Source organism: Muscardinus avellanarius (genome assembly GCF_963383645.1).
Source record: "Muscardinus avellanarius genome assembly, chromosome: 4".
NCBI classification, from domain to species: domain Eukaryota; kingdom Metazoa; phylum Chordata; class Mammalia; order Rodentia; family Gliridae; genus Muscardinus; species Muscardinus avellanarius.
Genome location: NC_137789.1, coordinates 28,070,956 through 28,084,960, shown reverse-complemented (window position 1 = coordinate 28,084,960; position 14,005 = coordinate 28,070,956). Strand labels below are relative to the sequence as shown.

At 33.5% G+C, this 14,005-nt stretch overlaps 1 protein-coding gene across 3 annotated transcripts in view; it reads right to left on the bottom strand.

Moving 5' to 3' along the window:
• CSMD3 (CUB and Sushi multiple domains 3) overlaps nucleotides 1-14,005 on the bottom strand; it is a gene marked incomplete at both ends in the record, with an annotated part of 1,156,743 nt that overhangs the window by 914,638 nt on the left and 228,100 nt on the right. For all 3 annotated transcript variants that reach the window (XM_080694904.1, XM_080694905.1, XM_080694906.1), the window contains one exon: nucleotides 8,381-8,575. In XM_080694904.1, the coding sequence (XP_080551030.1) occupies nucleotides 8,381-8,575 (195 nt within the window). The remainder of the gene's footprint in view (nucleotides 1-8,380; nucleotides 8,576-14,005) is intronic.

Genomic DNA, 14,005 nt, shown 5'->3' with positions numbered 1-14,005 from the left:
ACTCAGAGTCCTTTTTTTTTTTTTTTCACTTTCACGCAAGGTCTCACAAAGTTGCAGAAGCCATCTTTTGAGCCTGCAATCTTCCTGTCTCAGCCTCTTAAGTACTGGGTTTACAAGCACACACCATTTAACCTGGATAATTGTATTCTTGATGATTGCCATTCTAACTGGCATTATTTGCTATGTTTGATAAAAAAAAGTAAGACATTTTTCATGCAGTTAGTTCACTAAAATGTGTGTCACATAGCATTATACAATGTCTGGTGTCTATCATTCTCCTTCTTCCTTTAATTTATCCTCAATTATTTCACCTAAATTTGGAGTGGTGGCTTTATAAAGACAAACAGAATACCAGATGGTCTTCTTTGTGGTTCACTGAGTTTCTGTACTGGCAGGAAGTTAGATGATTGCATTTCAAGGTCCTTATCACTCGTTGAACAGTCTATTTTACTACAGGGGATTCCAAAGCTGTCAATATATTTTTGGCTAAGCTTGCTCAATCATTGTTTCCTTAAGCAATGGGCCTGTATAATCATATGAATATTTTGTGTACATCAAAATAATAAGGTTTTTTTCTAAATATTGTGGAACATAGATTTATATTAGAAATGAATATAGTTAAATGTTTATAAATTTTGTTTTTATTTGGGGAAAAATTTTATTAAATGTTTTCTGTAATTTCTTCAAAAACAAAAATTCTCTAAACATTCTGGATATCGCATTTATAAAACTTGCTTTTAAATTCTTATGTGTTAAAGCAAATAAATCAACCTCCAAAATGAACAAAATCTCCATAGATGCATAAGGCTCAAAGTTACACAGACTTGGCATAAATAATTGTTAAAGTATAGTTCCCGTAAAGAAACTGACTTTTGCCTTTGGTTTTAAAAACATATTTTTAGCATTTTTCTAGGAAGTTCACAGAAAAAGAAAGAAGTAGAAAATACTCCTCTAAGAAACAAATCCTCTTAATTAATAATACATTATTATAAAATATAATATTAAAATATGCAGATCTAATGTTTATCTCTTTAGTGTCAAAATAAATGGATTCAGTTAAAAGTCATGAATGAAGAAACAACAAAGTAAACCCACAAAAATGTTTGTGTTTTCATACATGTGATTGAAAAAAATGTAAATGACTTCCTCAATGGAGGAAGACACAACTTACAAACACAAAACAGGGAAAATGATACATGAAGGGGATGCTAAGAAATGGACGACTACTGCAGCAGTGGAGCCCAGGATGGTTAGCCAGAAAGAGCAGGAAGCCCAGTTTTCTCCTCTGAGTGGAGACAACATATGGAAGGCTAGCACATATTGCTTGCACAGGTGTATCATTCTATCTTTTTGCGTAAAATGGTGGAAATGCATTATATCATTATACATATTATATAACATATAACTTCCAAATTATATAACTTCCAAAAATGATTAACTGAAAAATGCATTTTACCCTTGGAAAACATATTTTTTTAACCAATAATGTATATGACCTGCTGATTACAACCTAATTTATTAGGCTAACTTGGGCTTCAAGTTTCTCTTAATTATTATACCTCTGAAAAAATTAATTCTACTGTATGTAAAATATTAGAACCTGGATATAACATTCTCTGGTGCTATTAATTTTCATATAACCCATGTATTAGTGTTATTATCACATTCAAAACATATCTTTAGAAATAAATGATAGCATATATTTTCTATTTAGATTATAACAAAGATATAATAGATAATAATTACTATGTGTGAATACTTGAAGTAAGTAGTTTACATACACTGACTTAATCCTCATCTTAATACAATAAAGTAGACAGGACTACCCCTGTTACTCAGATGAGAAACCTGTGGTTTGAAAAAGTTAATATCTGGATTAAGTTTCTTTATCTTCTTGGTATCAGAGATGTAAAGCAGAGCAAAGCTTTTATTAGTATATGGTCTATTCTTTCCAGAGCTCTCTTCTTATTTTTAGAATAAAACATTCTCAATTACACCAAAGCCTTAGGCAAATGTTCAACTGTCAATACATACATTTACATATGCTAACCACATTTATAATACAATAATTTGTAGTTATTATTTTGGTATATTTTTTAAATTCTTGAACTTTTATATATTTGGAGAAAATTAGTAATTTTTGAGCAGCTTCTATATACTAAGCATTGCACAAGTAGTACAAATATCCAATATCTCTAATATTTTAAAGTTTCAGTATATTTTGGACATAAAGAACTACACAATCAGAAAGATTAATGAATTTGTAGACCTTGTGTCCTAAAGACAAGTTCTTTACTCCATCATCCCAGATGTTTTTAAAGCAATAATACCAGTACATTTGCATCATTTTATCATACAAATATACTTTCAAAATAAGGTGAGGATACTTCTGAGGGCAAATGTTGGCCCGGTTATTAATTGAGTAACCTGTATTTCCAGAGAGTAATGAAGAAGCAGTAACTGACCTGGGATCCTTGTCAGTTTTTCTTTATGTCCAGGTATCATTAGGATTTTTCTGTCAGGATTTCAGGTGATAAGATAACCATTTTACCAAATTATACATGCTTAACATGCTAGTTCGTTCAAAAGCAAAACAAAATGTTTTCCTCATTACTATCAAATATTACTAGTAACATTAAAAGACTAGATCCTTTTAGGTGAAATGGAAGTAAAATGTCCTCAAATAATATGGCTCCGATAATAATAGGGAAGGAGGGTGGCAAAACTCAAAGTCTGTGCTAAAATATTTTCTGAAATAATACTTAAAATAACATGTTTGATCATCAACCATATCAAAATATCAATACCCCAGTCCTCTGAAAGAATTCTTAATATATGACTAATGACCTTCTGATATTCAACAGTGCACTTGAATTATTTTTTCTTTGGCATGAAACAGTTTGCCACTAACACGATTCTCTCTGTGATTCATGGAATTACAATAACACATTCTCTTCTTTGGGAGTAGGTTTAAGAAAAAAGAAAACAAAGCAGTTTTCAAGATTTTCTTTATCAAAAAAAATTAATAACTCTATTTGAGCTACCAAAAATATTTTTAAAAAGTGATATTACAGTAAAGAAAATTGGACTCTGGGGCAATATACTGATGATACTGGGGATTGAATCCAAGGGCTTTCTACCTCTGAGCTACATCCCAAGATATTTTTATTCTGTATTTTGAAACAGGGTCTCTCTAGGTTGCAGAGAGTATTGCCACATTGCTCAGCTGTCCTCAAACCTGTTATCTTTCTGTCTTACTCTCCCAAATATTGAGCTTACAAGATGTGCAACCATTCCTGGATGGATTCATTAACCCTTTAGAGCATAACTAGAGCTAAGGTATCTGAACACTCATGTTAGTTCTTAGATATTTACGTTTGACTATGAAAATATACTCATATCATCAAAACAATACCCATATAAATTTTCTTTAAACTTAATGATTATTAATACATTAAATTATCAGTGATTGATTTCTTAAATATTAAAATCTTAATACATACATGCGTGTGTGTGTGTTTGTGTGTGTGTGCGCGCATGCTACTGTGGGTTGAACCCAAGAGCATTCTACTTTTGAACTATATCACCAGCTCTTCTTTGTTTCTATTTTCTTTGAAAACAGGGTCTGGCTAAGTTACAGTGTCCTGACCTCAAACCTGTGATACTCTTGTCTCAACCTCCCAAGTACTGGGATTACAGACATATATCACCAGCACCACCATGCCAGGTTTACATTTATTCTTACATCAAACTGTTTAAACAAAACCTTTCACACTGAGGTTAAGATTCACATATAACATTGTAATTTGTATATCTCTCTGAAAAACACTTTTTTTCAGTTTGCCCTGGTGTGTGTACATAAAAATTCCAATACTCTAAGATTAGTCAGTCACAAAAAGTAAAGTATTGGAGGCTCCCCCTCAGTGTGGAAACTAGGAAGTAAAAGGCCATAGGAGAAACTCTAGATGAAGAAGGAAAAACTATAGATAAACAAATAAGGCGACATAACTGAAGGGGATGGGAGGGGGAAGAGGGACATTTCCTAATGTACACAAGGTCGATTCATAAACATACCAATCATGAAACCATGCATGTAAAGGAGGGAGGGGAGAGAAAATGGGGTGGGAATTGGGGAAGAGTAAATGAGTGTTGTGTGCATGTATGCCTCTATCATCTTGTACTTCATTAAGCTGTATGACTACATTAACCAGTACAAAATTTAAAAAAAAAACAAATTGAGAAATCCTATGGACAAATTTCCATTCTGAATACAGACTATGATGGTTTTAGAAGCTCTAATCTAGGAACAGCATAACCAGTTTGCTCTGTCTGCCAACAGCTCTTAATTAGTCAGAAGTGTGGGGCACACAGGGTGGAGAAGAACTCTCAGGCTCTATCAAAGCTCAGTGGGAATAAATGTCATGGGAGTGTCTACCAAAAGTTGGGGCACAGAAAAGTCAAGTGCTCTGGGTACTTTAATTCCAGATTTAGAGGACACGCATCAGGCTTCATGGTTTATAGGATATTGCTTAGCCCAGTAGCAGATAGTTAGTTGCCTTTTACAAATACTGGCAGATGGTGTTGATAAAACTCATCTTGCCTATGAACAAACACAAAAACCCTTGTACCATACCCTCTAGGTTGATGTGGCATTCATTTTTTCTTAATTAAACTATCATTGTTATGAAGCATCAAAAAACTCTCTTAAAGCAAAGGTTTCACCCAGGAGAGATGCTATGCAGACTCCAGGGGAAGCAATAAGCAGATCATTACAGAGTTATCAGCCCCCTGCAAAGTTATAAATTAAAGAATCAGTATGATATCAAATGGCAAAGATCTGAAAAAGAAAAGAACAGACTAAGTAGTCTCCCATCTTTTCCTTTGAGCAGAATGACAATGATGTACGCTGCAAAGACACTAGTCCTCTATTCTTTAATTTAAAAAATGGTTAGTGGGAGATAAATTGCATCTTAGAAAATTAGATCATGTGCTCTATGAAGTATGACTTAGAATCTACCATTAGCCTGTGAATATTAGTAACACATGAGAACTACCTTTGCGGTTGGAGAGGAAAATTTGTACTTTCTACATGAATTAGTGCCTCATTCCAAATGTTCTTGCTCCATATAGTTTGTATATTTAGCAATATTCCATGAAACCTTCCCTTAAAGCACTGTCCCTAGCTGAACTTCCATTCACTGGATTGGGAGATGTTAATGCCTTCCTTATCAAGCTGCCTGGTGGACTCTACACATTCTGCCAGGAAAGCAATTATCACACATTATTGTAATTACTTGATTCCATTACAACCTGCCCCACTGGACCATGGGTTCTCAAATGCAGGAATAATTTCTTAATCAATCTTTTTGAGGCCCAGTACACGAAACACTGCTTTTCACAGAGTGGGCTTTGAATAAGTACATTCCAATGGTAAATGCATTCATTAGTATTATTGCTGAGAAGAAAAGGTAAGCTTGGCAGACTGAAGTGAAGCACGCAGCCTTTCCAAACTCAGAGGGAGCCACATTTTTGATAGATGAAAAACCACAGAGGTTACAGTGAAAGTCAAAGGAAATAAGCCTGCAGGGACTTGGAAATGAGGGGTAAAGAAGTAGGGTGCAAGGTCTGGCAACAGAGTTTAACCCTGAACTAAAACAAGAACTGCAACAAAACAGTAGAAGTTTTGGTTCTAAGTTTAGGCTTGGACAGAAAGTTATTCCATATTTATTACCCATTACAAATTAGTCTTTGTTGACCATATATCTTTTTCTGGAGAGAGAATATGGTAATAGTTATTAAGAAAAAGTGGAATGATAGAGCTAACTAAATAATAAGTTAGTGTACTAGTACATTAAACTTTAACACTATTTTGATTTTTGTATTTATGTTTCTTTCTCCATCCCACTCTACCTATGGAGGTAATTTCCAAAACAAAGTAATTTATTTCAAAGGTTCTAGTCAATAAGCGGCAGAATCAGTATTTAGAATAAGTCTCTCTGATTCCAAAAAGCTATTATCTAAATTGAGATGGAGAAAAAGGAGCCCCATAACAGAGATTAATTTTTAGGTAATATTGAGAATGCTTAATTGAAATCTCTTAAAATCCTTCTTGTTTTTAAAGTATTTTAACTCATTTTAAAATATTTAGTTTTAAGTATTTTCATGTCTTTCTGAGTTGGGGGTTTTAATGGTTTTTAAAAAGTGATTGTCTTTTTGTTGATTTACAGATAATATCATGTTTCTGTGCATTATAATAAAATAGTTTTTTTCAGGTGTGGAGATGGAAACCAGGGGCATTTGATCTCCGAGCTATACCCCTTGTTTATTTTTTATTCTTAATTTTGAAACAGGGTCTCATTAAGTTGCAGAGGGCCTCACTAAGTAGCTGAGGTTGACCATGAACCCTGATTCTCCGGTCTCAGTCTCCCAAATGCTGGGATTACAAGAGTGCGCCACCACACCTGGCTAATAAAATAGTTTTGAGAGATGGAAACTATTTTTGTGAAGTGTCAAAATGTTAACAAGCTAAGGCTTTGAAACTAGAGAGAATGGTTCAAAGCTGGCCTCCCTACCATTCTCAGGAGACATTTCTCCCTGGAGTCTCATGTTTGTGCATATCTTGTGAGCAGAGATTTTTAACTATTATTTCTTTTCTTCCAACAAGATTATCTTTTCCATGACAACTGTATAGAAATTAGACTAGGAGAATATTTTTTTTAAGAAAGTATCTTCCACCAGAACAAATGACAATATTGTTTTTAGCCTTACAAGATGGAGATAGGGGCTCCCCCAGAGAAAAAATAAAGTGGGTGTGCCCCCTACCCATTATTAATGATTCAGGTTCCTGAGCACAAGGCTATTTTCTCCTATGATAGCACTTATTGGTGGGTATGTCAGAATTATCATATAATTCTGTGAGAATTGGGGCTCATGTATCTGGCAGAAGTCCTGATAACTCTAGCTCTTTGTACTGCTCTGAGTAATAAACTACCCTTTATTTTGGACCTTAGAAGTCTCCTGTTTTTTATCACCCTTCATGAAACTGGCAGAAAAACTTGTTTATGTTCAGGTACGGTAGTAGTACAATCTCAGACTGTCATAGTTTCTAATGTTTACAAATTATCTTGTGCAATTATTTTTACATAGCTGAACTTTATTTTCCTATTGTAAAATTTCAAATGGATAATGCTTCTAAACGTCTTAGGACATTTTTGGTGTTGAAATAAAGAACTGCTCCTAACAGTACTCATAGCTATTATAGCAACAAAAGAAGAAGCAACAATGACGGTAGCAATAGTAGTAGCAGCAAAGGTCCCCAACATTGAAAGAATTCAAATATATGGCAAAATTTTTACTAAGTGGGAGGTGTAGGCTATCTTATTTCATCCTATGTCAAATAGAAGAGACTTTTTTTCTCCTTGACTAAATGAGATAAATGCGACTCAAAGTGTTGATATGATTTGCTAAGGTAATTCACATGCTCAGAATGGACAAACCTGGGATAAGGAGTTAGCTGTGCCTGACTTCCATGGATTACTACCAGAATGCATTTGCAGCCACATAGTTGGAAGGAAGGTAGTACTTTAGACGTGCAGTGAGACATTTGCGTATCCCAGCCATAGAGGAGTTACTAAACATATACCCAAATATAAACAAAGTACAACTCATTAGGAAGGAAAGCCCAAAGAGCAAACAGGACTGATCTTCGGAATTTCTATGGGAAAGATTTTTCTATGTCCTTGGCCAGTGTTCAACATGATCTATTTTCCAGGTGTATTTTGAACTGTAGTCCACATTAGTATATTATTACACTTTCTGAATAATACAATAATCTTTCTAGCACCAATAATAAAATATATGGTACTATTTATGTCATAACTACTAATGCTAAGTTTCTACCTAAAATATTCTCAGAGATCTAGTCAGTATTTTTCAAAGAAAATAATTTCTTTTGGGTGATTTCGTTTGAAGCACCCCCTCATGTTACCCTTGGGTAACATGAAGCTGTAACTATCTTCTGTATTTCTATCTTTTTAATAAACTTCTTTAAATCTTCAAAAAAATAATTTCTTTTTTAACCTAAAATTTCAATATACCATAAGCCCCATATGTTTTCTAATACAAATATGAAGACACGTATGATTATATTTTGTGCCTATAAATATGTGTATAGAGAAGTATTTCACTATCTCATTTTAAAATTGTGTTGTCTTAGCAAGTATTTTGTATTTTTCTGTGCTTGTAATCCAGTATAAGATATGATTCAGATTCTGTAGGAGTGAGCACCAAACCTATTTTTCAAATATCTTTACTTGTGTCTTCATTTCATTTCATTTGCTATAAATGAACTTTCAATGATTATCAAAATAAGTAAGTTTACCTCTACAGATAGGAACAGGAAAATCCCATGAGGCTGTATTAACTGAATTGGCTATGCAGGTGAGTTGAGGGTGGCCATCAAGTATATATCCAGTTACACAGCTGTAGCGGATCTTGTCTCCAACATCGAACCTTGTACCATATAAAACACCTTTGGGAGGAACACCTGGGTTTCCACAAGAGCTACTCTGCAATTCTGTAGAAGAGAAGAAAAAGAATAATTTAGAGTTATTTAATACATGTTTTAATTTTATACATTTATAAAATTGTATATATATGAATATATTTTTCATTTGGAGAATCAGAAAAAGGAAGTATCTTCATTTAAATATACATGACATAGCTGGGTGTGGTGACACATTCTTGTAATTCCAGAATTCAGAGGTTTGAGACAGGAGGATCACAGTTCTCTGATAGCCTCAGATACTTAGTGAGGTCCTTTGCAACTCAGTGAGACCCTGTTTCAAAATAAAGAATAAGAAATAGGACTGGGAGATAGCTCGGAGGTAGAATGCCCCTGAGTTCCATCCCCAGTACCGTAAAAACCAAAACAAAACAAATAAATATACATGACATAAAGCTTGGAAGGGGAGCTAAATTTCACTGCATAGATGTTAAGTATTTGTGCTAGGAAATTTTATACTGTTTATCTTCATAACAAATTTTGAAGTCAGTATTATTCATATTTTACAAGTATTTTACAAGTATTATTCATATTTTACATGTAAAACTAAAGTTAATACCACTTCTGTGGCTTTTTAAAGTTACTTGCTAATAACATAGTAATAAGCAGGTCCTTTTTTATATGATTTCCAGTACACTGATGCTTCTATTTAACCCTAATCCATGAGCATTTATCCAAAAATAAATATACATTTTAAGTAAAAACTTAAAAAAAATTTAAAACGAAGCTGGGTGTGGTGGCACATGCTTGTAATCCCAGTACTTGAGAGCCTGAAACCGGAGGACTGTGTGTTCCCTGCCAGACTCAGCTACTTAGTGAGGCCCTCTACAACTTAGTGAGACCTGATTTCAAAATAAAAAATAAGAAATAGGGCTGGGGATATAGCTCAGAGGTAAAATGCCCCTGGGTTCAATCCTCAGTACCACAAAATAAACAAACAAACAAATAGAAATTCCCTAAGGCACATGATGTATATTCACAAACATACCAATCACTAAACCAAACATGAGGAGAGAGGGGGAGGGAACGGGGTGGAATTGGTGGAGGGCTAAATGAGTGATGTGTGCATGTATGCCTCTACCATCTTGTAATCCATTGTATAACTACAATGCACCAATAAAAAAAAAATAAATGAGAGAAAACATAATGCAGTAGAAAATGAACATTTTTTTTAATTTAAAGAGATAGGGTGCTGAGTATGGTGGTGTACAACTGTAATCTGAGTACTTGAAAGGCTGAGATGAGAAGATTACATATTCAAGGCCATTGTCAATAATTTAGGGAGAATCTCAGCAATTTAGTAAGACCTTGTTTCAAAATAAAAAATGGCTAGGGATGGAGCTTGGAGGTAGAAGGCTCCTTAGTTCAATCCCCAGTACAAATAATGATGATAATAATGATAATAATAGAGATTGTGCTAAAAATTTCAGAATTATTATTTAACCTTAAATTAATAAGAATTGTAAGTGCATATATTTGTGGCATTTTTACCAGCTCAATATGCAACATTGATGGATGCAAATATTTAACATTGTTGTTATAAATTTTATTTGATTAATGCTTAAAGTAGAAAGTATACACACATATGAAATTTTGTTCATCGCAGTGGTACATGCCTTATAATCCCAGTTTTTGGGTAGTTGAGACAGGAATATCACAGGTTCAAGACAAGCATGTGGTAATTTAGCTAGACCCTGTTTTGAAATTTTTTTAAAAAGGAAGGGCTGTGGTGTACCTTGGTGGTAGACTGCCCCTGGGTTCGATCTTTTGTACATATAAAAACTTGAGATTAAAAAAATAACAACGCTTGTAATCCCCGCACTTGGGAGGCGGAGACAGGAGGATCGCACAGGTTCAAAGCTAGCCGCGCTGGTTTAAGAGACCCTGTTTCCAAATAAAAGATATAAAATAGGTCTGGGAGTGTTGTCCGGAGGTAGAAGGGTTTCCAGGAATCCCAGTACCACCAAAAAAAAAAAAAAAAAAAAAAAACCAAAAAACCAAAAAATAAAACAACATCATTTCAGAAAGAAATTATTTTAAATTAAGAAATAGAAAAAAATATAAAAATAGCAGAACTTACAGAATAATGAGGTTTGTGGTGAATGATTTTCTGTATATTGAATTCTAAATTTTCTATTATTCCCATTTTATTATATTATCTATATTATAAATAATAATAAAAATATTACATTGATGAAGTAAAAGGTAGTATTATAATTTGAGTGCAGCCTGTAGTTTAGCTAATAGAAATGTATGAATGTAATTTTTTTAGTTTTGATGATTGAATTATGATTTCCTAAATCGTTAATGTTAAGGTATGCTAGTTAATAATATATGGGCCAGTCTTGGTGGCATGTTTTGATTCCAGCATTTTAGAGGCTGAGACAGGAGGATAATGGTTCATGGACAGCCTCAGCTACTTAATGAGGCCCTTTGCAACTTTGTGAGACTCTGTTTCAAAATAAAGAATGAAAAATAGGGCTGGGGGTGTAGCTCAGAGGTAGGATGCCCCTGGGTTCCATTACCAGTATTGCAAAAAAAAAAAAAAAAAAATTAAAAAAGAATATATGGGAGTTGTGGGCTGTAGCTCAGTGGGAGAATGCATTCCTTACAAGTCCAAGGCCTGGGTTGGATTCTCAGCACAACCAAAGGAAAAACAAAGTATATGGGAACTCTACTGTTTTTACAAAATAAAAGCACAAAATGATAAATGATAGTATGATGCAAAAGGAAAATATTTGTATTTTGTGTTGATAGTTATTCCACTTGTGCAGTTAGTAAGTTCCAAGAAATATGTTATACCCACTGCAGTTACATTGAAAACATCAGTGCCAATATTAAATAAAAACAAGAAATCACAAAACAACTCATAATATACAATTGGATGTTTACACAAACAATGAATACTTATGCATAAGAACTGCACTCAGAGATGATAATTTTATTTCTTTATTCATAATGTGATTAATTTGGGAACTGTTTTTAAAATGTATGTGAACTTTGTTTATAAACTTTCCAATGTTAATGAAAGTGAATATTACTATATAATTTGAAATACAAAGTCATTTTAACTGATGAAAATGTACTGAAAACAGAACATTCATAGAATAGAACTTGTATATATTTTATAGGTAAAATATCTACTTTGAGTTTGAAAAAACTTATTTTTATTTTCTCTAATCTACAAAAGTGAATAATTTGACTAGCAATAAAATAGCAACAATTTCTCTGAATACTTGACAATGTCCTTAATAATACATTTTAAGCTAATATTTGAAAATGTTACTTAGGATTTAAAATATTATTTAATATTTAGAAAATGTTATTTAAAGATAACATTTGAAACATCAGTAACCAAGGTCAATCACCTATATTCTTTAATTTCTTCAGGACATATATTTTATCTGCATTTGCAGTAAAAGTTAAAATAAATTTATTGTCTTTGAATTTTCAGCAGTTTTTTAAAAATGCTTTTTTTTTTTTTTTGAGGGTCTGGGGATGGAACCCAGGGGTATATGACCTCCAAGTTACACCCCCTGCCCTATTTTTTATTCTTTATTTTGAAACCGGGTCTCACTGAGTTGCAGAGGACCTCACTAAGTAGCTAAGGCTGTCGCGAACCGTGGTCCTCCAGGTCTCAGCCTCCCGAACGCTGGAATAACAATCGTGCGCCACCACGCCCGGCTTCAGATTTTTTTCTATCATAAACAATAGCTCATTTGGAACTACTTCATTTTTGGGGGGAAATTCACTTGATTAAAGATGAGATGCTTCCTGCAATAAAAGCTGAGGTTAATAAGTTTTGATAAAATGAATAAGAATGCAATCCTTTGAATATAGTAATAACAAAGGAAACACTTTTAATGAAACTACCATTTTTGTCCTTATATTTGATCCACTCCTTTTCCATCCACTCTCTAAAAATAATTAAGGTCAGGACTTCAATTATCATAAAGTTATATATCTATGATAAAAGTAGTTTCCAAATTGCTTCATAGGAAGCAGTTAGGTAAGGAAATAGAGAAGAAAGCTCTAACTAGTTTGTTTTACTCAGATATGACTCTAACTTATTTATTTGCGGTGCTGGAGATGGAGCCCAGGGGCATTCTACTTCCAAAATACACCCCCAGCCCTGTTTTTTATTCTTTATTTTTGAAACAGAGTCTCACTAAGTTGCGGAGGGTCTCAGTAAGTAGATGAGGCTGTCCACAAACCACAATCCTCCATTCTCAGCCTTCCAAATGCTGGGATTACAAGCGTCAGGCACCACACCCAGCTTTAACGTCAATTTAAATGAATACATGTTGCACAAAACAAAGTACCTGAAGGAAAAATGGAAAATATATCAAGTGAAGCAGTGAACAAATAACAACACTGGTTGAAATCATATTATCTTCTTCCTTGTGGCTGAATTATTTCTAAATCCATAGGCTGACAAAAAAATGTAGGTTGCTTCAAAATGAAACTGAAAGAAGCTAATTCCAACACATGACTAGACCTCATAAAATTTATTCTGTTTCTTCCCCCTGTATATCACCTTAATATATAAGTGCCTCTGCCCATCATCCTTTGTCAATTGTGTAACTCATGATGATAGTTCAGACGTTTTACATTCAGGTTAATATATTCTGATTCTATAGACATTGCTCAGGGAATCTATTTTTTCTTCTCTCTCCACCTTTTGAGAGGTTTCCTCTATATTGTCTGTGTTCATTTTAAGATGTATAGCCAAGAAGGATGTGTTATTGACTGAAGAATTATGCAACATGTCACAAAAATACTATGCTATAATTGAAAGTCACTTCTTTGTCCCGTGTGTGTGTGTGTGTGTGTGTGTGTGTGTGTGTGTGTGTGTGTGTGTTTTATAAAGGGTTAAACACAGAGACATTCTATCTCCGGTCTACACCCAGCCCTTTTTACTTTATTATTTTATTTTTTTGTTTGAAAGCAGAATTTGCAAGGGTGCTGAGAATCTTTCTAAGTTGTTGGTCTTAAACCTGTGATCCTCTTCTCTCAGCCTCCCAAATACACTAATTATAGGTGTGCACCACTGCACTCAGCTACTTGTTATGATTTTTAAAGTAAATATTGCTACATATTGAGCTTTTGAATTAAATTAGCATTTAGTTAGTAAAATCTTTAGAAATATCTAATGTTGCTTCTACCCACTGTCAAGAGTTTGAATACCAGAGAAAAATAAAGTATCTAATCACACTCAGTAAATAAAATATAAAAATATTAAGTTTTTCAAGTATTTATAATAAGTCGTGATTTTTTTTAATATTATAAAATACATTTAAGGAGAACAGAGATTTAAACAATAAAATAATTTTTGTGTAATTCATCAAATATATATTCAAGTTAGCCACATTGTGATTCTCCCAAATTTGTTTTTAATGCAACTGATTACATCTAAAAGCAGAGTTACTGACTATGGTTATC